The 25,967-nt window shown below is 35.5% G+C and overlaps 1 protein-coding gene across 3 annotated transcripts; it reads left to right on the plus strand.

Moving 5' to 3' along the window:
- Positions 1-687: 687 nt before the first annotated feature.
- Positions 688-9,069, plus strand: CPXCR1 (CPX chromosome region candidate 1). Of its 3 annotated transcripts, none has more exons than XM_054544241.1 (3): positions 688-925; positions 3,566-3,671; positions 7,634-9,069. In XM_054544241.1, the coding sequence occupies exon 3, from the start codon at positions 7,642-7,644 to the stop codon at positions 8,605-8,607; it is 966 nt and encodes a 321-aa protein (XP_054400216.1). In that variant the 5' UTR covers positions 688-925; positions 3,566-3,671; positions 7,634-7,641; the 3' UTR covers positions 8,608-9,069. The 3 variants fall into 3 exon arrangements, with proteins under 3 accessions (XP_054400216.1, XP_054400215.1, XP_024096771.2); XM_054544240.1 differs by lacking the exon at positions 688-925 and adding an exon at positions 1,435-1,586; XM_024241003.2 differs by lacking the exon at positions 688-925 and adding an exon at positions 1,482-1,597 and having other exon boundaries at positions 7,634-9,063.
- Positions 9,070-25,967: the final 16,898 nt, after the last annotated feature.

Here is a 25,967-nt window from a genome sequence, read left to right on the forward strand (position 1 = left end):
GGGTTCATGGTCTCGCTGGCTCCAGGAGTGAAGCTGCAGACCTTCATGATGAGTGTTACAGCTCATAAAGGCAGTGTGGACCCAAAGAGTGAGCAGCAGCAAGATTTATTGCAAAGAGTGAAAGAACAAAGCTTCCACAGTGTAGAAAGTGACCCCAGCGTGTTGCCACTGCTGGCGCTGCAGCCTGCTTTCATTCTCTTATCTGGCCCCACCCACATCCTGCTGATTGGTCCATTTTACAGAGAGCCGAGTGGTCTGTTTTGAGAGGGTGCTGATTGGTGCATTTACAATCCCTGAGCTAGACACAAAGGTTCTCCACGTCCCCACTAGATTAGCTAGATATAGGGTGTGACACAAAGGTTCTCCAATTCCTCACCATCGTAGCTAGATACAGAGTGTCAATTGGTGCATTCACAAACCCTGAGCTAGACACAGGGTGCTGATTGGTGTGTTTACAAACCTTGAGCTAGATACAGAGTGCTGATTGGTGTATTTACAATCCCCTAGCTAGACATAACAATTCTCCAAGTCCCCACCAGAGTCAGGAGCCCAGCTGGCTTCACCCAGTGGATCCCCCACCGGGACGGCAGGTGGAGCTGCCTGCCAGTCCCGCCGTGTGCCCACACTCCTCAGCCCTCAGCCCTTGGGTGGTCTATGGGACTGTGCCCCGTGGAACAGGGGGCGGCGCTCTTCTGGGAGGCTGGGGCCGCACAGGAGCCCACGGAGGAGGGGGAGGCTCAGGCATGGCGGGCTACAGGTCCCAAGCTCTGCCCCACAGGGAGGAAGCTAGGGCCCGGTGAGAAATTGAGCACAGTAGCTGCTGGCTCAGGTGCTAAGCCCGTCACTGCCGGGGGCTTGCGGGCCAGCCTGCCGCTCTGAGTGCTGTCCCGCCGAGCCCACGCCCACCCGGAACTCGTGCTGGCCGGTAAGCGTGAGCGCAGCCCTGCTTCCCGCACAAGCCTCTCCCTCCACACCTCCCTGCAAGCTGAGGGAGCTGGCTCCGGCCTTGGCCAGCTCAGAAAGGAGCTCCCACATTGCAGTGGTGGGCTGAAGGGCTCCTCAAGCGCGGCCAGAGTGGGCGCCAAGGCCGAGGAGGCGCCGAGAGCGAGTGAGGGCTGCAAGAGCTGCCAGCATGTTGTCACCTCTCAATATGTTATCATATGTGGTACATATTTATACTAAAAAAGTATTGTTTATAAGAAATTCAGATTTTACTGGTGTCTTGTATTACATCTGGCAATCCTGTCTTCACACTGTTTCAATATTGGGAATACTGCTTATAGTTAGGATTTTGTGTGTGATAAGGCAAGAGTTATAAATTCATGGGTGTTCCCAGCCTTAACTCTTTGCCTGCCATCTAAAGATTTCGAATTTGCCATTTCAGTTATTCCCTCCCCCTACAGTCTGAAGAGGGTTCTAGGTTGCTAGGTTTCCATGTTTTGTGGGCGTTGTGATGCAGAGTCAAAAGAACTGTGAAACAGGAGTAAGTGGAGAGGTAGAGGGCGGAAGAAAAGGGGTCAAGAAGGCAGGACCCCGTGAAGCACACCTTTCCTAAGGATTTTGATGAATGAGAATGAAGATAAACTGTGAGTTGAAAGTGAGAGAGAAAGCATAAGCGATCTTAGTACTTCTTAGCTTGTGTATCCATTTTAGAATATATTTAAGAAATTATTTTAAAGTTAGCTTTGCTTTCTTGATTTATCATTTGTTGATGTAGATCTTATTCTGAGAGTTGTCCCTCTGGGTCAGGGATTTAATATGTTCACATATGTTTGATATGAACATATGCGGAAAAGTTCCTGGTTTCATTTGTCACAACATTTTGAGTGATGGAATCATTTTAAAGTAAAACTAACAAATTTGAAAGAAACAGAAGATAAAGGTCCCTCAGTTGAAGAAATTAGGATATGGTGGGGATTTCTGGCCAGTCATGAGTGCATGGGAATCAGAAGACGTATGTTAGTTGAAGCTCTTTCATCTGAGGTGAAGTGAAGTTGTATATTGGAGGGGTTTGTCAGCAGGGAAAGATGGGACATTTACATAAAGAAGTCTGATTGAGCTGATGAGTCATTAATGTAATTTAGTGTAAAATATTTAAAGTTTTGTTAGAAGTAACACACGTCTTTCTCCAGAGCATGTGGGCATTGGAGGATACAGTATAAATAGAATACAAATAAACTACTTTCAATATAAAGGATAATCAAAACTGATTTAGAAAGATTCAAAACAGTCAGGTTCTTTTAAAACTCCATATGTATCTTTTGAATCTCAACAGGTCATTATGTAAAAATCTTGGTCAGAAGAGAATATTTGAAAACATAACCCTGGTATTTAGAATAAAGTGTAATATTGTGCTTCTTCAGGGCCCTGATTATCAACTCAAAAGTCATTTATTTTAAGGATTTTAAACATTATAATTTTAAAAGCTATCAGGCACATACAGCTACATTTATCTTTGTGGAAGAAATGATTTTGGTTTTCTGTATAACAAAGAGTGAAATGTTTTGTGTGTGTGTGTGTGTGTGTGTGTACATACACTGAAGCATTCTGGTTTATTTTTAATATATATTAAAATTTATATTTAATGTATATATATTTTTAGTGTTTATATTTAATACATATATTTATAATGCTCTATGTAAGTGAAGTATAGAACATTAAATACTTTAAAAATACCAGAAAACAGAAGAAAATAGCAGACTCGGTGGTAAACACAGTCATTTGGCTGAGTTATTTAAAAAAGATTAAATAAGAAAGGCATATGACTCTTGGCTATTTCCAAACATATGTCCAAACATTAAATAATAAAGATTGAGAAGTTTAACAGAATACATATAGCCTTCTTGTGCAATTCCAGGGAGCATTTACTTTTTAATGAGTAATAATAACCTTAAGTACATAGTTTTGTGATGGAATTACGTTTCAGAAGGCAATAAGCCTTTAGATATCACATATATTATGTTTATTGAAAAACCAGTCTTAACATAGTTGAGTGACATAAATATATGTGATAAATATACTAGTATATTCACAACGAACACTGGATATTTCTTTTTTTTTAATTTTGTGTATTTACATATGTAGTTTTTTTTTCTTTTTTTTGTCTCACATACTTATCTTTATTTTTTGTAGTGAGAACACTTAAAATCTACCCTTTTAGCAATTTTCTTTTTTTTTTAATTTTATTATTATTATACTTTAAGTTTTAGGGTACATGTGCACAACGTGCAGGTTAGTTACATATGTATACATGTGCCATGTTGGTGTGCTGCACCCATTAACTGGTCATTTAGCATTAGGTATATCTCCTAATGCTATCCCTCCCCCCTCCCCCCACCCCACAACAGTCCCTGGTGTGTGATGTTCCCCTTCCTAACGCTGGATATTTCTTATATACGATCCTATTTCAGAATGTAGAAGGGAACAATGAATCTCATAGTTATCCTGAATGTGCAAGTGAAAGACCCTACCAAACAGCAGAGCAGCATAGATGCTTTTCTTGGGGGAAGAAGGTGCAGGAGCTATTTTTTCCTTTCTTTTATGAAAATATCTTATTTGTTTTCAGGGTGCATCTGACAAGCCTTAGATGACCACCAGTAACTTCAGTTCTCACCGAATTACTGCATTTCAGCCTTACTGAGAAGCAGCCAGTCATACTATCCTCAAATTTTGTGAGTTCAATTTACTTTATTTAGAAAGCCTCTAAAATGTAGACTCTGTCTATTGTTTTACCTTGAAGCTAACTGCTGATGCTGAGATGTTTATGTAGAGAGATTTTCTAATTGCCAATATTGAAAACATAAAACTCAGCAAAGCTTAGCAAGGACCCAAAAATATGCCTGTGAAATGATCAGAGTGTGTGAGGACTCTGAAGAAGAAAGTAAAGCAAAAGTATACTAGAGAATGGAGAAATGAGTATTGAGAAATACATATATTTAAATGTTAGAGTTTTACAATGCATGTACAAAAAAAAGTAAAATAAAAATAAATAAAGCAAGATAAGAAAGTATCACATAGTAACAGAAGCAAAAGAATGAAATACTTAAAAGTTGATGGAAGTGAAAGGTATACTACTCCATGACTTAGAAACAGCACAAGACAGACAAAGATATGAGATAAACTTTAATTGTGATCACTATAGGAATGCTTGTGATTTTTGTACATTGATTTTGTATCCTGAGACTTTGCTGAAGTTGCTTATCAGCTTAAGGAGATTTTGGGCTGAGACGATGGGGTTTTCTAAATATACAATCATGTCATCTTCAAACAGAGGCAATTTGACTTCCTCTGTTCTTATTTGAATGCCCTTTCTTTCTCTTGCCTGATTGCCCTGGCCAGAACTTCCAATGCTATGTTGAATGGGAGTGGTGAGAGAGGGCATCCTTATCTTGTGCCAGTTTTCAAAGGGAATGCTTTCAGTCTTTGCCCATTCAGTATTATATTGGCTGTGGGTTTGTCATAAATAGCTCTTATTATTTTGAGATACGTTCCGTCAATACCTAGTCTATTGAGAGTTTTTAGCATGAAGGGGTGTTGAATTTTGTCAAAGGCCTTTTCTGCATCTATTGAGATAATCATGTGTTTTTTTGTCATTGGTTCTGTTTATATGATGGATTATGTTTATTGATTTGCGTATGTTGAACCAGCCTTGCATCCCAGGGATGAAGCTGACTTGATCATGGTGGATAAGCTTTTTGATGTGCTGCTGGATTTGGTTTGTCAGTATTTTATTGAGGATTTTTGTATCGATGTTCATCAGGGATATCAGCCTGAAATTCTCTTTTTCTGCTGTGTCTCTGCCAGGTTTTGGTATCAGGATGATGCTGGCCTCATAAAATGAGTTAGGGAGGAGTCCCTCTCTTTCCATTGTTAAAATAGTTTCAGAAAGAATGGTACCAGCTCCTCTTTGTACATCTGGTAGAATTTAGTTGTGAATCTGTCTGGTCCTGGACTTTTTTTGGTTGGTAGGCTATTAATTACTGCCTCAATTTAAGAACTTGTTATTGGTCTGTTCAGGGATTCAACTTCTTCCTGGTTTAGACTTGGGAGGGTGTATGTGTCCAGGAATGTATCCATTTCTTCTAGATCTTCTAGTTTAATTGTGTAGAGGTGTTTATAGTATTCTCTGGTAGTAGTTTGTATTTCTGTGGGATCAGTGGTGATATCCCCTTTATCACTTTTTATTGCATCTATTGGATTCTTTTCCTTTTCTTCTTTATTAGTCTGGCTAGTGGTCTATCTATTTTGTTGATCTTTTTAAAAAAACAGCTCCTAAATTCATTGATTTTTTGAAGGGTTTTTTGTGTCTCTATCTCCCTCAGTTCTGCTCTGATCTTAGCTATTACTTGTCTTCTGCTAGCTTTTGAATTTGTTTGCCCTTGCTTCTCTAATTCTTTTAATCGTGAAGTTAGGGTGCCGATTTTAGATATTTCCTGCTTTCTCTTGTGGGCATTTAGTGCTATAAACTTCCCTCTAAACACTACTTTAGCTGTGTCCCAGAGATTCTGGTTTGTTGTTACTTTGTTCTCATTGGTTTCAAAGAACTTATTTATTTTTGCCTTCATTTCGTTATTTACCCTGTAGTCATTCAGGAGCAGGTTGTTCAGTTTCCATGTAGTTGTGCAGTTTTAGTGTTTCTTAATCTTGAGTTCTAATTTGATTGCACTGTGGTCTGAGAGACTGTTTATTATGATTTCCATTCTTTTGCATTTGCAGAGGAGTGTTTTACTTACAATTATGTGTTCAATTTTAGAACAAGTGCGATGTGGTGCTGAGAAGAATGTATATTCTGTTGATTTGGGGTAGAGAGTTCTGTAGATGTCTATGAGGTCCAGAGCTGAGTTCAAGTCCTGAATATCCTTGTTAATTTTCTGTCTCATTGATCTGTCTAATATTGACAGTGGGGTCACTACCTCCAATAAAAGATATAACGTTTGATAGAAAAATAGTCCCCCTTGATTAATATCAAACTCTGAAAAAATAATTGAAGATTAAATTGAAGGGAATAATGATCATGAGATAATAAAATCTCAGCAGTATTGGAACAGAGAAAGCATGTTGAGTGAATAGAGGAAAAAGTTGGTTAGGGGAGATGGAGTCAGATTGTGGAGAGTCTCTGAAGACTGCAGTTATGAGATAAGGTTCCACATAATTCTGCATCAATTCTACATCTTTAAATCCTGCTAACTTATCCATAAATCCTGCCTTTGTTAGCTCATAAAAACTAGCCATGAGAAATAAAAACCATGTTAGTCAGTTTCTCAAACTCCACCACTCTACCAGATTTCTTTTCAGCCCACTTGCATTCGCCTTTCTCCACCATGGAATTCAGTAAGAATGTTCCTTGCCCATAATCCTGCTCTGAAGAAATCTGTCAAGTTGATTGTTCAAAGTCCTCTCACAGAGTAGAATTGGAAGCATAGAGTTCAGAGTATTAGGGTAAGCTGAAAGTGTTTGAGCAGGTAAAAGACATAAAGAAAGTAAAAGGTAAGAGGAGAGGGGTGACAGGAGAGTGGTGAGTGTAGAGTTTGCCATCAGTGAAATCTGCCACTATAAGTAGTAAAGCAAGCATGAGGTAATTTTCAGCTTGACTAGTGCTGAGGCATTGAGAATGAACAGAAAGTGGTGAATTTGGAAGATATTTTAATAAATGAACTCAGAATTTGAACTTCATTCATCAGCTTCCCAATTTCTTATCTACCCTACTTTCCCTTCTCACGATTCACAATTGCACTTCTTTGTACAGACATTACTTTTATTTTATTTTTCCATTTTATTTATTTATTTATTTAAAGATGGAGTCTTGCTCTGTCATCCAGGCAGGAGTGCAATGGCACGATCTCGGCTCACTGCAACCTCTGCCTCCTGGGTTCAAGCGATTCTCCTGTCTCAGTCTCCCGAGTAGCTAGGATTACAGGCGCCCACCATTATGCCCAGCTAATTTTTGTATTTTTTGTAGAGACAGGGTTTCACCAGGTTGGTCAGGCTGGTCTTGAAGTTTTGACTTCAGGTGATCCTCCCGCCTCAGCCTCCCAAAGTGCTGGGATTACAGGCATGGGACACCGTGCTTGGCCTAGACATTACTTTTAAAAAGGTAGGTTTTTAAGAAAAGTAAAAATTACAGGGGAAGAACGGCTTGTACCTTATACAAATTCAACCATATCATTTTCACATAGGTCTTAATTTTCTTTTAAACATATACACTCATAATACCTTCCTCCTATTTCAGCCCCATTTTAAATTCTCAGGTGGGTAATACAGATCCATCTTATTCAATGAAAATTATTTATAATTCACCATCCAAAAGGAAATAATTGGGCCTTCTATTCAGAACTAAATGTGTTCTAGTGCATAGGGTATATGCCAAAAACAGCCAAATGAGAGGTTATGTTATTCCAAGTTTATTGAAATTCCATAACTAAGTTATGAGAAAACATATTTAATAGGAGGCTTACATTTGCCCTCAGTTTTCACTTTATTCTGTGGGTTTGTGACTCTGTTACAATATTTATAGTTGCGAGAAGGCACAGAAATAGCACATTCACAGGCTTTTTGCCATGACCAAAGAATTGACTTCTTATAAAATGGAACATACATAAATTTAGTAAATCTTTGTCTTCTTTCTCATAAATAGAACCCAGGATGAGTTCTCCTACTAAAGAAGGAAGTGATACAGCTGGAAATGCTCACAAAAATTCTGAAAATGAGCCTTCTAATGACTTTAGTACAGACATAGAGTCTCCATCTGCTGATCCCAATATGATCTATCAGGTAGAAACCAACCCAATAAACAGGGAGCCAGACACAGCAACCTCCCAGGAAGATGTTGTTCCTCAAGCAGCAGAAAACAGTGAGCTCGAAACAGAGATCCAAAAAGATCAACGAGAAGAAGATATAAAAGAAGAGTCTCTTCTACTTCAGATCCCCATTCCCAGAAAATTGGTCTCTCTTATGTCAGAATTAGGAAGAGTTAACCATCTGAGAATCCTGCTAGTAAAAATTGACCAAAACAAGCCCTTAAATGATAGATCAAGATCCCACTCAGGGAAAGTTGAGATGAAAGCAAACAATTTCCGCATAAATCACAAAACTCGTTTTCGACTTTCAACTTCATGGAGAGTCCCATTTATTAGCAATCATGAGATAAGAAGTATGATTCTCCGTCTGCTATGTGATAGATATTTCTCTCAGGCTGCAGGGTGTCAGAATACCATGTGGGTAAAGCAAAAATATATAGCATGTCTTTACCATCCAAATAGTTTCACCCATCACGAGAGAGCCATAATATTTAGAAGGCCTTCGAGGGTGCACTACTACCGTCCCCTCACTGAGAGAATGACATCAGGAAAATTTTGCAAATCAACTGACACTAAAGGGAAATGTAGATTCCGTGCTATTGTGAGGTCTGTGCTCTTTGTGTCACAGATGCAAATTCAAAGTATTTTTAATAGAAAAGGTTTTGTGGATATATTGAGATATAGCCATACCATGAAGGTTATGATCATAAACACCAATAATGGTTGGAAATACTTTTGTCCCATCTGTGGAAGGCTTTTTAACACTTACTCTGAATTAAGACAACATTTATGGAGCTCTTCTGGGAATTAAGTTAAATTGGGGTAAATTCATTTTAAAATACAACTTCTAAAATTCATAATTTGACTACTAAAGTAAGACAAAATCGCATTAACATAAATTTTAGTATTATTAGAGGAAGTAGCAGAAAGGAACACAAACTAATAGTACCTCTCAGTAAGAAATACCTATGGGGAGTGAGGAAACGTCTGTTTATACTTTGCTTTTACAAGTACATCATTGAAATATCAGACCTGTCATCTACATTGAGTCAGCATTTGAACCAAGTAAATGTTTTCACTGTCTTAACATCTATTTCTGTAGATGTGAATATTGTTAACATAAAAGAATCCAAGTTAACAAGATCCTGACTAAGATAGCAAACATATATTGGAAGGCTAGACAAAGTTCTACCAGGTGTTTCCAGAGATTCTGCTAAATGTATTATCTGAAATGTTCTCCATATATTCAATAAAAACCAATTTGAAGACATAGAAAGTTGTATTTTATATTTGTAATTAGATAAGAATTCCTATGTCTGGAATAAAAAGATTCAACATACTATAAATACACAATACTTGGGTAATTTTGAAGATACAGAATAATAACAAAACTCATAAAAAAGTATTTGATAGAAGTGAAACAGTTTGAAGTAAAAGTGAACAAATATTAAATTGATACCATATAACTGTAAACCTTTTTGCTTGTATAGCACATTCACCATTGTTCACAATCACCACCCAAAGTTTACCTTCCCCTCCACATGCACAAATGTGTACACATATTTAAGACGTTCCTTATCTTGTTCTTGCAGCTCAAACATCTATGCTTCTTTTATTTAATCTGCATACTCATAAATATTAAAGTTAGAGTCTATAACTACACCTCATATTTTTTACCATCTTATACTTAATATATAATGAATATAGGAATATAATATGTAATATGTATGCAATGCATGTATTTTATATAATATGTACGTATTATATAATATAATTTATACTTTGAGTACCCATTATATGTGAAGCACTATGCCAGCATAATTTTATGTGTTAATCTTTGCAACAATCTTAAATTTTTTAATTTTCATGGCATGATTAAATGTATGGAAGCAGTTTTTAGAAAATTGAATGACTTTACCAGGTCACAGAGTAAATGCATGCTATTGTCACAGCATGATATAATATAACTGGAATTGAATAGGATACTTTTTGCACATTATGCCTTATTTAATATGTATGTACTTATATTTGAAATAGCATATAGAATTTATTTCATCTGTGGATATACTGTATTATAGAAATTCTAAACTTGAAGCAGAGGATACTTAAGCTACATCTACAACAGGTCAAATTTGTTCATCTGGAGGACAATTTGATGCTTCCAGATACAATTATTTAGTGTGAGCAATGGATTGGATTAAACAATTAAACAAAGACAATTCAAAAAACTGAATATTTCTCCATTAAAAAATATATTCTATATCAATTTTTATCTCATTTTCTTTTGAATATGAAACATAATTTTACAAAAATATAAGCCATCAGGTAGAAACTAACAAAAATAAAAAAGAAACATTCTTCTTTTTTTCACTTTTCCTAACTAGGGATGAAATAAAAATAGTACTTGTTATTAAAAAAATGGGTTTTATCACTGACATATTACCATCCATAGAATCAATATATTTGCTGGTAAACCTCCACAGAATTTGAAAACATAATTTGAATGCAGGAAAATAGTTAAACTTGATAGTATTTACATTTTCACTTTTTTCCCCAAGATACAAAGACATCTATTTAGCTAAAACTTTAGAAATGACATATTAAAATTAGAATTGAGTCAGAATGGAGAAATTAGAAAAATGTAAACTAAACAATCCTAGATTTATCCTTCTCTAGCAACCCACTTGAAAGATTTTCATAAGTACCAAAGTAGGGGAACCATGCTTTTACTTAAAAAAAAACATGAATAATTCAGTCTAATGTTCAAAAAAATAAAGTGTTCTATTTTTTACTTTATTTATTCATTTTTTTTTTCTGAGACAGAGTCTCTCTCTGTCGCTGCCCAGGCTGGAGTGCAGTGGCACAATCTCGGCTCACTGCAACCTTCACCTCCTGGGTTCAAGTGATTCTCCTGCCTCAGCCTCCTGAGTAGCTGGGATTACAGGTGGGTGCCACTACACCCGGCTAATTTTTGTATTTTTGTTAGAGACGGGGTTTCACTATCTTGGCCAGACTGGTCTCAAACTTCTGTCCTCAAATGATCCACCCACCTCTGCCTCCCAAAGTGCTGGGATTACAGGCATGAGCCACAGCGCCTGGCTCTGTGTTCTCTTGTTCTTTAATTTACAAATTAACTCAACACTTTATAGATATCCTTATTTTTTCTTAAAGATGTAGGAACAAGCATGTATATTTATGGTTATATTAATAATTTTCATAATTCACGTAATTTTGTAATAAAATATGGGTATAAGATACTTTCTTTACTTCATATTTACATAGTAACTAGCATCTAAAATATTAGCTTAATTTCAACATGACAATGACCAGAAAATGATATACTCAACACAGAGTAGAATACATTTTTTAGAGGAAATAAATTATAGAACACTGAAGATGGCAGCCTATTACTATTTTAATGTTCTCCATTTTTTACTAGTTAAAATTTAAAATTATATTTCAAAAGTTTATCTTATAACAAAGTTTTTTTTTGTTTGCCTCCTAGCATTTCAGTGTCATCAGTGCATTGAATATCTCCTCATAAATTATGTTTTAGACATATTTAGCCAGAACAATTTCAGGTTTATGGAAAAATCAGACTACCTCACATGTGTGATAGTAATTTTATTCTGGCTTATGCAAGATACCTTAAAAGTTAAATTGAAAGCATGAAAAGCATTGAAGGAAATTTTCTAAAATTATGATAAAAAAGTCAATTCCCAAACAATATTTGATTTTATTCTCACTCTTAATGGGCCTACTTATTGTTTGATACCATTAGTTTTACATAGAGCCAATCTTGGATAATTTAATCAATAGAAACAAAGGGGCAGATAGAGTAAGTGTCTATGATGTGTGATTTTTGGATTCCTTGTTGAATCAGGGTTTGGGATAGAAGCCCAGAAACTGTGGACTTATGCACTAAGAATCCAGTACTATAGTTATTCATATTCTATAAAACAGACTTTAATTATAATTAGACTTCTATTATTTAGTGTTCAAGTATAATATACATCAATATACTAAAATAAAGTTAGTCTGTAGTTATTTGCTCAATTGTCTATTTGAAGTAAAAACTATTTATTTATTTAGATCACTATATTAAATCAACCCATACATTTTATTAAAACGTTTGAATAGTATGATGCTAACAACTAATATTAATTTTATAAAACTTTCTTTTTTGAAACAGTAAAACTTGAGTAACCAGGCATTTATAATTTATTGCGTCTAGTACCCAGCTAGGAAATAAGAACCAGTTATTATGCACTAAAGTGATGATTAGGGTTATCTCTAGATTTGATAAAGGATTATTTACTCTTCTTGTTCTTGCTGTATTCTAATTATCTGGGTTCAGGAAGAGGAAAGGAAACATCAGCCTAAACATGGTTCAGATATGAAAATCTCCAACTTTTCTAAGACTCATTATAGCCCATGCTAGTGAATGGGTAGGTAGTTAGAGAAAATTTGTCATGTTGTTGCTGTGAAGAGACACTGACAGCTGTTGTTCCAGTCTTTTAATGGGTATTTGTAGAGCAAACAACCTCGGAAGCTGGAGATACTGTCTCCCTGCTGGACCCAAGGGCAGAGGATAGATTTCTTTCCTAACCAGTATAATAAAGATGATGTCTCCTTCAAGGGCAAAGGTTGGGCAAGTTTGCAAGCAGCCCCCTTACATGATTGATAGTTTCCTAAACTCTAGGTTCCTCGTATGTGACACGAACTCACTGTGTGTAGTATTTACCTGTGCCACTCTGCATTATCCTTGTGTGACTTGAAGAGCAAGGGAAATCAATGCAAATATGAAGGTCGTGCTGCCTTCTCTGCCCCTTGAGTAATAAAGTCCTTTCTCTCTGACCCAGGTGCCCCATGTCTTTTGCCAGTATCTATGAAACTGCAGCAAGTTAACTTGTTAGCTTACAAGCAGGATAAAATGTCAAACCTGTCACCATTCTTGATATCTGAAAGAGAGCTGGGTGAATAAAATTCCATTAAACAATTTTTATTATTTTTTACTAAATGACACTTTCTATTATTTCAATAGACTCAAAGTACTCCATCTTTTGAGAGCTTAACATTATTAGCTGGGATAAAGTATTTGTGTGAATGTCTAAGCACACGGCTTAATGAAAGAAATACTGGGATAATTTTGAAATTTCTCATTCTCATCTTCATGAAACAGCCACTTCTGTGAATGGAGGAAGTTACATATCATTATCTTGCTTCTGAATCTGTGCTTATAGAATATAAACACAATAACCTTCACTAACTTATTATGAGAAAACTTTATCTTCTGCTAGATATTCTCATGATAACACTCATTCCTTCTTAGTAACACCCAGAAGTACCTGGCAGTCAGAATAAGAATGACACAAAAATAAAAGCAAGCAAGTGACTTGCATTATTTAACTGAGAGACACTAGGCTACTTATTAATTAATAGAGAGTAGAGAAAATTAGAAGTTCAATATTGATATGTAAGTTACTAAAAGATTTCAAAACATTTGGAATTACATGGCATTTTGGATCTTTAAGCATTTGGCTGTTTGTCCTTTTAGAGTTATTCCTGATGTTTTACTGTATTGTTTCAATAAAGATGCTATAATTTAAAATATCATTGCACAAATAACATAAAACGTATGTCCTATGTGAAAATCTGAAACTGTACTTATGCTACAAACATTTTTAAATGATTTCACTTAGAGGGTGATTATATCGACAGACAGTATGAAGTAACAACAACAAATACATATTCTCAATATATTCTTCATAGAGTAGTTATGCTGTTGAATAATCTATAGAATCTAGTCTTTATTATAAATACATATTTGTCCAGGGAAATGTAACATGAATCATTCATTTGTCCAAATATGTATTTGATATATTTATATATTTATGTGTGTGTGTGTGTGTGTGTGTGTGTGTATATATGTATGTATACACATACATATATATATATAGAAAGAGAATTAAAAGTATATATTTGCTTTGTCTCAGACTCTGAGACAATTGATGATATTAAAAACAAACCATACAGAAATAGGCACGGTGACTCCTGTCTGTAATCTCAGCACTTTGGGAGGCTGACAGGAGCATCATTTAAGCCCACGAGTTTGAGACCAGCGTCGGCACCATAGTAAGATACAAAATAAAAATGAAAATGAGCACCAGAGTGAGACAAAATAAAAATAAAAATATTATCTAGGGGTGGTGGCACATGCCTGTGGTCCCAGCTATTCAGAAGGCTGAGGTGGGAGGACCCCTTGATCCCAGGAGGTTGAGGCTGAAGTGAACTGTAATTGTGCCACTGCCCTCCAGCCTGGGCAACAGAGTAAGACCCCATCTCAAAAAAAAAATAGCAGAAAGGAAATTTTCAAAAAAATCTGGTAATGAAAAGAAAAACGAGGACATGGTTTTGTAGTGGATATTATGATACGCTACTCAGATACTCTTATTAAAAATTGAGACCCTTATTGCCCAAACATCAAGGATTGTTGCCTTCTGAATACAGTGGAATCCCTAGTAATTGCTTTGAACCAAGGGAACTGTCACTCACAAGGTTACATTTCTTTCCATGGCTGGCACACCTCCAATTACTGGCCAATGATAGGGTAAAAAACTTAGCCACCTTGCCTCATTTTAGAACATCTCTGAAGTGCCACCCCACCTCCAGCCCCCACCCCCGAAATTATCTAAAGACTTTTAAGTACTTTATGTTCAAACTCCCCCTATGAGTAATTCTGCTTCTTTCACACGCACAGTTGTTCTTGCCCGTGGCATTTCCCTTTCCTCAAGTCATACTAAACATAAGTCTCTACTCAGAGTCTTTTTCCTAGTGAAACTGATCTAAGACAATTTGTAACAAAGAAAACAGGCAAGAACAATTAACAGAGACAGACAGAAATAATAGGACCTAATGTCAAAATCATTAGCTTGAATGTTATTAAGAGGCATAGACAGTTGTTTTAATAAGAGTAAATCACCTGGGAAATCTGTGTTGAATGAAGCAGAAGAGGGAAATGGATAATCACTAACTTTAAACGTCATAGCTACAAGATAAAAAAAATTTAAGCTATCACAGCCTTTTCTAGATGTCACTAAAGACTATTTCAGACTGAGCCTTTTGTTCTTATTTGCTTATATAATAGTGCATCCGTTATACTTGGAACACATTTAGAAAATCATATATTATATATCTGGATAGATATACACAACAGTGCATATTTCCCAAGTACACTACATTAGAACAACTTGGGTATCAGGGAATATATATCAGATTCACTGTTCCTCACAAGAAAGAAGAAATAACAGAAAGTTCACCCTCACCCTCACAACATTTCCCTCCCAGAAATTATTCTCTACATCCTTCATCCATGTTAGGTCTGAAATTGGACAGACTTTCTAGCCATTTAAAAATTACACATGATACTGTTTCTTCATCTTTTTCTCACTCTTTTTTCTTATCTATATTGTATCTCTTTCCTGAAAATGAGCTACAAATAAAAGAGTACCCTAAAAATCCCCCAGCTTTGTGGAGGAAATGGCAGATGTAATTTGAAGCTTCAGTTTTCTAGTCCTATACATGTAATCCTAATATATTTAATTATTACATCTAAAATTCAGAAGGAAAAGTAATTAGCTTTACTGAGTCTCTGATAAATGTATAACTCTGTCAGGCACTTTAAAAAATAGTATTTGCCAAATTCAATGAATTGCGTTTACCACCCAAGACATCTGTCATATCCAAGTAATACTTGCATTATGTACATAATGATTTCATTTAAATTGACTTTTTAAAATTAAATAAATGTACAATGGACATGAGTGTATAAAAATTATATATGTATATATATAGTCTAAAGTATACATTTGTATATACAATCATATATATATATATATTATATATAATTTAGATAGGACAATGGCCTCTGAAAAAAGAGTAGCACTCAAAGTTTGAAAGTAGTGACTAGTAACTTCAGGGATGGCAAGATATCCGGGTATTGACATGCTGATCCACAAATTTAGGAGCCAAGATCAATAGTCAGCAAGAAAAGGGTACAAACATGGGTGCCTACATGAAACTATGATATATTACAAATTATACAGCAAAAGGAAACTCCAGATTAAGACGAAAAATATTGCTGGAGGGTAGATGCATAAATTGATAGAAGGGAAGAGATTGGGCATCTGCAACTGACAGAGTCTTATAAGAGTATTACAGAGAGAGGTTTTACTTATTATACAATAAGGTTACACGTAAAGAAAAAGTAGGGGCTATGTGAAATGGGAGGACATTAGGAAGGTGTGTATGAGTTGAAGTTGAGAGATAAAGACCTGTACTGTTACACAGTACAGGTCTATGGACTACGATAAACACAACCTTAGGGAAGATTTTGGCTGAGGGAGAAATTTAGTTTGGAGAAAAATATGTAGAATTATGTATTGAATGATTAAAGAAAATGTTGACACTGCCTTAGCTATGTCCCAGAGTTTCTGGTATGTTGTATCTTTCTTCTCATTAGTTTCAAAGAATTTTTGATTTTTGCCTAATTTTGTTGTTTACCCAAAAGTCGTTCAGAAGCAGGTTGTTTAATTTTCATGTAATTATATGGCTTTGAGCAATTTACTTAGTATTAATTTCTATTTTTATTTTGCTGTGATCTGGGAGTAAGGTTGGTATGATTTTAGTTGTTTTAAATTCGCTGAAGATTGTTTTATATCTGACTGGGTGGTTGATTTTTTAGAGTATATGAAATGGGCAGATGAGAATACATATTCTGTTGTTTTTGGGTGGAGTGTTCTGTAAATGTCTATTCAGTCTATTTGGTCAAGTGTCAAGTTCAGTTTCTGAATACATTTGTTAGTTTTCTTCCTTGATTATCTCCCTAATACTGCCAGTGGGGTGTTGAAGTCTCCTACTATTATTGTGTGGTTATCCAAGTCTCTTTGTAGATCTCCAAGAACTTGCTTTATGAATATGGGTACTGCTGTATTAGGTGCATATATATTTCAGATAGTTGGGTCTTCTTGTTGAATTGATCCATTTACCATTACATAATAACCTTCTTTGTCCTTTTTGATTTTTATAGGTTTAAAGTCTGTTTTGTCTGAAACTAGAATAGCAACCCCTGCTTTTTTCTGTTTTCTGTTTGATAGAATTTCTCCATCCCCATATTATAGGTGTCATTGCCTGTAAGATAAATCTCTTGAAGACAGCATACTGTTGGGTCTTGCTGCTTTATTAAACTTTCCACACTGTGTCATTTAATTGGGACGTTTAGCATGTTTACACTCTAACTTAGTATTGATATACGTAAATTTGATCCTATCATCATGTTGTTAGCTGGTTATTATGCAGATTGTTTATATGGTTGTTTAATAGTGTCACTGGTCTATGTACTTAAGGGTGTTTTTGTAGTGGCTGGTAATAGTTTTTCCTGTCCATGTTTAGCACTCCCTTCAGGACCACTTGTATGGCAAGTCTGGTGGCAATAAAACCCTTTAACATTTGCTTTTCTGAATAAGATCTTATTTCTCCTTCACTTATGAAGATTAGTTTGGCTGGATATGGAATTCTTAGTTGGGAAGTCTTTTCTTTAAAGATCCTGAATATAGGCCCCCAATCTCTTCTGCCCTCTAAGGTTTCTGCTGAAGGGTCCACTGTTAAGCTAAAGGGGTTCCCTTCGAAGGTGGCCCACCCATTCTCTCTAGCTATCTTTAACATTTTTTTTCTTTCATGTCAACCTTGGGAAATCTAATGACTATGTGTCTTGTGTAGTATTTCACGGGGGTTCTCTGCATTTCCTGAATTTGACTGTTGGCCTCTCTAGTGAATTTGGGGAAATTTTCCTAAATGATATCCTGAAATATGTTTTCTAAATTGCTGGGTTACTCCCAGTCTTTCTCAGAGATACCAATAAGATGTGGAGTTAGTCTCTATATAATCCCATTTTTATCAGAAGTTTTGTTCCTTCTTCTTTATTGTCTTTTATTTTTGCCTGAGTTATTTTAGAGAGCTGGTCTTCAAGCTCTGAAATCCCTTTTCAGCTTCATCAGATCAGAGCCCTATTTCATGTCATATGCAAAAAAATCAAATCAAAATGGATTGTAGACTAAATCTAAGACCTCAAACTATGATATTACTAAAATAAAGCATTGGGGAAACTCTCCAAAACTTTGGACAGGTAAAATATTTCTTGAGAAATACCCCAGGAGCATGGGCCATCAAAGCAAAAATGAACAAATGAAATAATGTCAATTTAAAAAAACTACAGCAAAACAAAAATAACATTTAACAAAGTGGAGAGACAACCCACAGCATGGGAGAAAATATTTGCAAACTACCCATCTGACAAGGGATTAATAACTACAATAATAGGAAGCTCATATAGGAAAAAAATTATGGCCACGTGTGGTGGCTCACACCTGTAACCCCAGCACTTTGGGAGGCCAAGGCGGGTGGATCACCTGCAGTCAGGAGTTCGAGACCAGCCTGTCCAACATGATGAAACCCCATCTCTACTAAAAATACAAAAATTAGCTGGGCATCGTGAAGGGCACCTTTAATCCCAGCTACTTGGGAGGCTGAGGCTGGAGAACTGCTTGAACCTAGGAGGCGGAGGTTGTAGTCAACAGAGATTATGCCATTGCACTCCAGCTGGGCAACAAGAGAGAAACTCCATCTCAAATAATAATAATAATAGTCTGATTACAAAATGGGCAAAACATCACAACAGACATTTCTCAAAATAAGACATACAAATGGAAAACAGGTATATGAAAAGGTGTTCAACATCATTGATCATCAGAGAAATATGAATCAAAACAACAATGAGATATCATCTCACTCCAGTTAAAATTGCTTTATCCATAAAACAGGCAATAACAAATGCTAGCAAGGATGTGGAGAAAAGGGAAACCTCACACACTGTTGGTAGGAATGTAAATTAGTACAACCACTATGTAGAATACTTTGGAGATTCCTCTACAATCTAAAAGTAGAGCTACTATATGACACAGCAATCTTACTACTAGATACATACCCAAAAGAAAGGAAATCAGTATCTCAAAGAGATATGTGCATTCCCATGTTTATTGCAGTACTATTCATAATAGCCAAGATTTTGGAAGCAACCTAAGTATTCAATAACAGAAGAATGGAAAAAGAAAATATGGTATATATACACAGTGGACTAATATTTAGCTGCAAAAAAGAATGAGATCTTGTGATTTGCAACAATATACATAAAACGAAAAGTCATATTGTTCAGTGAAATAAGCCAGGCACAGAAAGACAGACTTCCTGTGTTCTCACTTATTTGTGGGAGCTAAAAATTAAAACAAGTAAACACATGGCAATAGAGATTTGAAGGATGTTTAAAAGAGGCTAGAAAGGTAGTGTGTGGGGGAAGTAGTAATAGTTAATGAGTAGAAAAAATATATAGAGCTAGTATTTGCTAGCAGAACAGGGTGAGTATAGTCAAATATAATTTAATTGTACATTTAAATATAACTAAATGTGTATAATTGGATTGTTTGTAACACAAAAGATAAATGGTTGATGTAATGGATATCCCATTTACCCTGATATAATTATTACACATTTCATGTCTATATCAAAATATCTCAAGTAACACATAAATATATACACCTACTATGTGCCCACAAAAGTGTAAAATTAAAAATTAAAATAATGATGTTTGCAGATTAATTTTTTCAAGATGGTTTACTAGGGACATTGGATGCCAGTTCTCTTCAGAAAGATCAAAATTACTGGCAAATGGGCACATTCTGAACAGAAAGCTGAGTGAAGAGAGCCAGGACTATTTGGAATGCCCATGGGAAGAAGCTGGGGTACAGAAGAGGAAAGAAGCAAGAGTCTGGTAGAGATTAGTCTCTGAGGAACTCAGAGCCCTGTGGAAAATGTAAGTGAGAGTGATTGTTCCCCTCACCCCTCTGACAATCTGCTGACTGCCAAACTGTTGAGACACCCTTTTGCTCTAGTGACCCAACGCAATGCTATCAGTGACAATTTGGGTACTTCCTGGGGACAGAGAAGTAGGTGGCCAGCTTCTGAAGGCATGCCCACCTCAAAGCCAAACTGAGATGGTGGGCACCATATGGGTTGTACACTCATGATAGACCTCTGTCCTGCTCAAGGATTCTCTGCCCTTGAGTCACTGCTGCACCATATCCCCCCAAACATACCTTATAGCTTACTCCAACTGTGGAAACATAAGGGATCAGGAGGTCCCCAGAAAGCTGTGGGACCCCTGAAGACCTAATTCCTGTTATGGTTCACCTGTAAGGAGGAGTGAGCTCATCTCACCATGGCCCTCTTGGGAAAAGGAAATGCAGGTACAGTGCCAATCACTGAAGAGGGCAACACTGACACCCAGGAACAGATGTGGAGAGAGTCACCTCCCTCTCCTACTCCCCATACATTGTGTGTTTTTTGCACCTTTTGCAGCAGCTCCATCCACACTGTAAGTAAGCCTGCTCCACTGAGGCTTACACAAAGGGTGGGATCCAACTGTCCCTCCCTAAACAGAAGAATAGCATCCTGGCAACAGGGGACAAGCAAGTCACAAAATTTGCTGCCCTCAACTGGGAAAATGGCTCTGTCCTTGGTGCGTTTTTGTGGTAATCCCTAGGTCATATCCACAACCCAAAGATGCATTGTGGCTGGAAACTACAGGATGAAATCTCTCTGAAGTAAAGGCCATGAGCCCTGCAACAGAGGCATGATAGGGGAGCAAGTCACTTTCTTGCTGCCTCAGGATGAAGAACTGGTGTAGACTCCTGCTCTTTACCCTGAGACCTCAGCACACTCCAACACAATCTCTTCCCATCACTCTACATCAGGGCAGGTGCTTTCACTGGACATCAGCCTGAGGGTGAGCCAAACCTTACTTTTAATTGCCGTCTGCTGGACTACAGCCTGAATACAACACCAAATAAAAAACCTACTACAGAAAGGGCTTAGTGCTAGTTCACAAGCTTCCTGAAACCTCTACACCTTCGGCCCCTCAGGAGAAAGTGTGTGGGCTTGTACATCTGATACATTGCCACAACAGGCAGCATCTGCGAAAGCTACTTCATAGAAGCTACCTACAACCAAGGAACACATACAGAGCCTTGGCTCCCTGAAATCACCCAGAAATGTAGCCAAACAATTGTATGCAACAAACATCACAGTCATACCTTCAAGGAAAAAAAAATTAAAAATTTCATCCAAAAAATAGCAAATTCAAAAAGAAGTAATATCTCCTTCAGATGAAAAGGAATCAGTGCAAAAAAGTTAAAGTGAAGTTTCTATCAGTTTAAAATAACTTGTTATAAATATAGAATTTATTTTGTAAGTCTTTTGGTAAGCACAAAAAGCTATCATAAATACACTAAAAATAAAAATAAATGATTTGAAATATGCTACCAGAGAAAATCACTAAAACACAAAAGAAAACAGGAAAAAAAGAGAGGAATGACAAACAACTAGAAAACAAGTTACAAAATGGCAACACTAAGGCTTTATTTATCAATAATAACATTGAATGTAAATGTGCCAAATTTTTCAATTAAAATATATTTAAAGGCTGAATGGAATAAAAAAACAAGACCCAACTATGTGTTGCCTATAAGAAACTCATGTCTCATATAAAGACAAATATAAACTGAAAGTGAAGGTACAAACACCTGAGTACCAAAATATATAAAGCAAGTATTAATAGATCATAAAGGAGAAACAGACTGCAATACAATTATAATAAGGAACTTCAACACCCTGCTTTCAGCAAAGGACAAATCATCCTGGAAGAAAATCAACAAAAATCATTTGAATTAAGCTATACTCTAGACTAAATTGACTTATAAGATATTTATAGACAATTTTATCTAACTGCTAGAAAATATGCATTCTTATCAGCACATGGAACATTATCAGGTATCTTTCCTGATAACAAGGTAATAAAACTAGAAATCTGTAACAAGAAACATTTTGGAAACTGTAAAAATATATGGAAACTAAACAACATGCTGATGAACAACAAATGGGTAAATGAAATTAAGAAATTCATTGAAAATTTTCTTAAAACAAATGAAAATGAAAACACAGCATACCAGAACCTATGGGATACAGTAATAGCAGTGCTAAGAAGGAAGTTTATGGCAATAAAATAGAAATTCTTCAAATAAAAATGCAAAAGTACATCTCAAGAACTAGAAAGGCAAAAAGAACCCAAACTAGAAATTAATAGAAGGAAATAAATAATAAAGATCAGAGTTTAAATAAATAAAATTAAGATTGAAGAAATACAAAAGATCAGGAAAATGAAAATATGTTTTTAGGAGTTAAACAAAATCAACCAATGTTTACTAGACTAAGAAAAAAAACAAAAAAAAGCTGGGTGCAGTGGCTCATGCCTGAAATCCCAAAAGTTTGGGTGGCCGAGGTAGGAAAATTGCTTGAGCCCTGGATTTTGTGACCAGCCTGGGCAACATGGTGAGGTCCCATCTCTACAAAAAATTTACAAAAATTAGTCTGGCATGGTGACAGACACCTGTGGTTCTGGCAAATCAGGAGGCTGAGGCAGGAGGATCACCCAAGCCCAGAAGGTCAAGGCTGCAGTGAGCTATGTTCGTGCTACTGCACTCCAGCCTGGGCAGCAGAACAAGACCCTGTATCAAAACAAAAGAAAAAGAGAGAGGGCCAAATAAATAAAATCAGAGACAAGAAAATCTGCAACTGATACCACAGAAATACAAATGGTGATTTGAGTGTTATAAACAACTACACATCAACAAATTGGAAAGTCTAGAAGACACAGTTAAATTTCTAGATACAAGCAACCTACCACAATCGAATCATGAAGAAATAGAAAACATGAACACGACAATAATTTGTAACAAGATCAAAGGAGTAACAAAAAGTTGTCAAAGAAAAGCTCAGGACTTAACTATCTTATTGCTGAATTCTACCAAATATTAAAAAAACTAACGCAAATTATAATCAACCTGTTTCAAAAATTAAAGATGAGAGAATACTTCTAATCACATTACATGGACCGGCAATACCCTGATACCAAAACTAGACAAATACACTACAAAGAAAGAAAACAGAAGCCCAATATCGCTGATGAAAAATAGACGCAAGTCTTCAACAAAATACTAGACAACTGAATTCAACAACTCATTTATAAAATCATTCACCATGTTTAAGTAGAATTTATTCCATGGATGTAGAAATGGTTCAATACATGCAAATCTATAAACATGATAGATTACATCAACATAATCAAGAACAAAGACTATATAATTATTTCAATAGATGCTTGAAAAGCATTCAGTAAAATTAAACTCCCCCCATGATAAAAACTTAAAAATTGGGTTTAGAAGAAACAAAATGATAAATGTCATTTATGACAAATTTACAGCTGAAATTAAACTGAATGGTGAAAAACTGAAATACTTTCAACTAAGATCTGCAATAAGACAAAGATAGCTACTTTACTACTTTTATTCAACACAGTACTAGGAGTCCTAACCAGAGCAATCAGGCAAAACAAAGTAATAAATGGCCTCTAAATTGGAAAAAAAATGTCAAATTATCCTTGTTTGTTGACAACATAATTTTATATAGAGAGAAATCTAGATTTCACCACAAAAATCTTAGAACTGTAAAGTGAATTCCGGTAAGTTGTAGAATATGAAATCCATGGCATTTCTATATGTTAACAGCATTAAATAAAAAAAATTGATAAATCAGTCCACTTTCAGATAGGCACACACACACACAAATAAAATATCTAGCAATAAATTTAACAAAAGAAGTGAAAGATCTCTACAAAGAAAACTATAAAACACTAATACCAGAAATTAAAAAGGACATACAAAAAACTGAAAGGTTTTTCGATGCTTATGGATTGGCAAAATTAATCTTGTCAAAATGACTATACTATCCCAAAGCAATCTACAGATTTAATGTAATACCTATCAAAATACCAATGACATTCTACATAATAAAAAGAAAATCCTAATATGCGTGTGAAACTATGAAAGGCCATGAATATCCAAGCAATTCTAAGCCCCCACCAAAATGTTAGTGGCATTATACTATCTGATTTAATATTATTCTACAAAGCTATAGTAATCAAAACTAGACAAAGCATTGTGTTGGCATAAAAAATAGACACATAGACTAATGAAACAGAATAAAGAACTCAGAAATAAATCCACACACAGCCAACTCATTTTTGACAAAGGTGCCAGGAACATACATTGGGAAAAAGACAATCTTTTAAATAAATGGTACTGGGAGGCCTGGATATTCATATGTAGAAGAATAAAACTAGTTATCCATATTGTACCTATGCAAAAAATCAATTAAAATGGATTAAAGCTGTAAACGTTAGACTTCAAGTTATGAAACTACTAGAAGATAACTTTCAGGAAAAACTACAGGACACTGATCTGAATAACTATGATTTGAATAAGATCTCAAAAGCACAGGAAACTAAAGCAAAATATAGACAGATGGGATTACATTATGCTAAAGAGCTTCTGTTTAGGACTGAAAACAATTAATAAAGTGAAAAGATAACCAATAGAATGGTAGAAAATATTTACAAACTATCCATCCAACAAGGGAGTAATAATCAGAATATATAAGTAACTCAAACAGGTCAATAGCAATAATAATTAAATAATAATAATAATAATCTCATTTAAAAAATGGATAGAATACCTGAATAGACATTTCTCAAAACAAGACTTATAAATAGCCACAAGGTATAAAAAAAATGCTCAACATGACTATTAATAAGGAAAATGCAAATAAGAATTACAATAAAATATTATCTCACCTAATTTAGAATGGCTACTATCAAAAAGACAAAAATAAATAAATGCTGGTGAGGATATAGAGAAAGAAAAACCCTCATATGCTGTTGTTGGGAAAGTAGTATGGCCATCAGGAAAAACACTATAGATGTGTGTATTGGTCTGTTCTCATGCTGCTAATAAAGACATACCCAAGACTGAGTTATTTATAAAGAATAGAAGTTTAAATGACTCACAGTTTCACATGGCTGGGGAGGCCTCACAATCATGGTGAACAGCAAAGGAGGAGCAAAGTCACATCTTACATGGTGGCAGGCAAGAGAGAGTTTGTGCAGGGGAACTCCCATTTATAAAACCATCAGATCTTGTGAAACTTATTCCCTACCACATGAACGGTATGGGGGAACCGCCCACATGATTCAGTTATATCCACCTGGCCCCACCTTTGACATCTGGGGATTATTACAATTAAAAGTGAGATTTAGGTGTGGACACAGCCAAACCATATGAATGTTTCTCAAAAAACTAAAAATATAACTACCTTATGATTCAGCAATTTCACTGCTGGGTAAATATCCAAAGAAAAGAAAATCAGTATATCAAATATATCTATCTGCACATCTGTGTTTATTGCAGCACTCTTCACAATAGCCAAGATATGGATTAACCTGTGTTCATCAATGGATGAATGGCTAAATAAAATGTGGTATATACACTCAGTAAAACACTATTTAGCCATAAGAAAATAAAATGATGTAATTTTCAGCAACATGGATGAAACTGGAGGTCATTATGTTAAGTAAAATAATCAGTCTCAGAAAATCAAATATCACATGGTCTCGCTCACATGTGGGATCTGAAAAAGTGGATCTTACAGAGACGCAGAGTAGAATGGTGGTTACTAGAGGTTAGGAAGAAAAAGGGGAAACAAAGAAATGAAGAGAAGTCTGTTAATGGGTACAAAAATACAGTTAGATGGAAGAAATAAATTCTAATATTCAGTAGTATAATAAGAATACTATGGCTAACAATAACTTATTTTATATGTCAAAATAGCTAGAAGATAATTGTTATGCTCTCACCACAAAGTAGAAATAAATGTTTGAGATCATAGATATGCTAATAATCCTGATTTGATCCTTACATATTGTATACATGTATCAAAATATTACATTATCCAAAAAATATGTACAACTACGTCAATGCAAACTATTTAAAAAGAATAACAGAAGAATATTAAAAAACCATGAAAGTCAGAAGATAATGAAATATCTTCAAAAACTTATAAAACACATTTTCTTAAAACCATCGCCCAGAGAAAATAACTTTTAAAACTTCA

Source organism: Pongo abelii, chromosome X (assembly GCF_028885655.2).
Source record: "Pongo abelii isolate AG06213 chromosome X, NHGRI_mPonAbe1-v2.0_pri, whole genome shotgun sequence".
Lineage (NCBI taxonomy): Eukaryota > Metazoa > Chordata > Mammalia > Primates > Hominidae > Pongo > Pongo abelii.

What these genes read in the sequence shown, in the direction of transcription:
- CPXCR1 (XM_054544241.1), top strand. Translation starts at nt 7,642, where the DNA reads ATGAGTTCTCCTACTAAAGAAGGAAGTGATACAGCTGGAAATGCTCAC.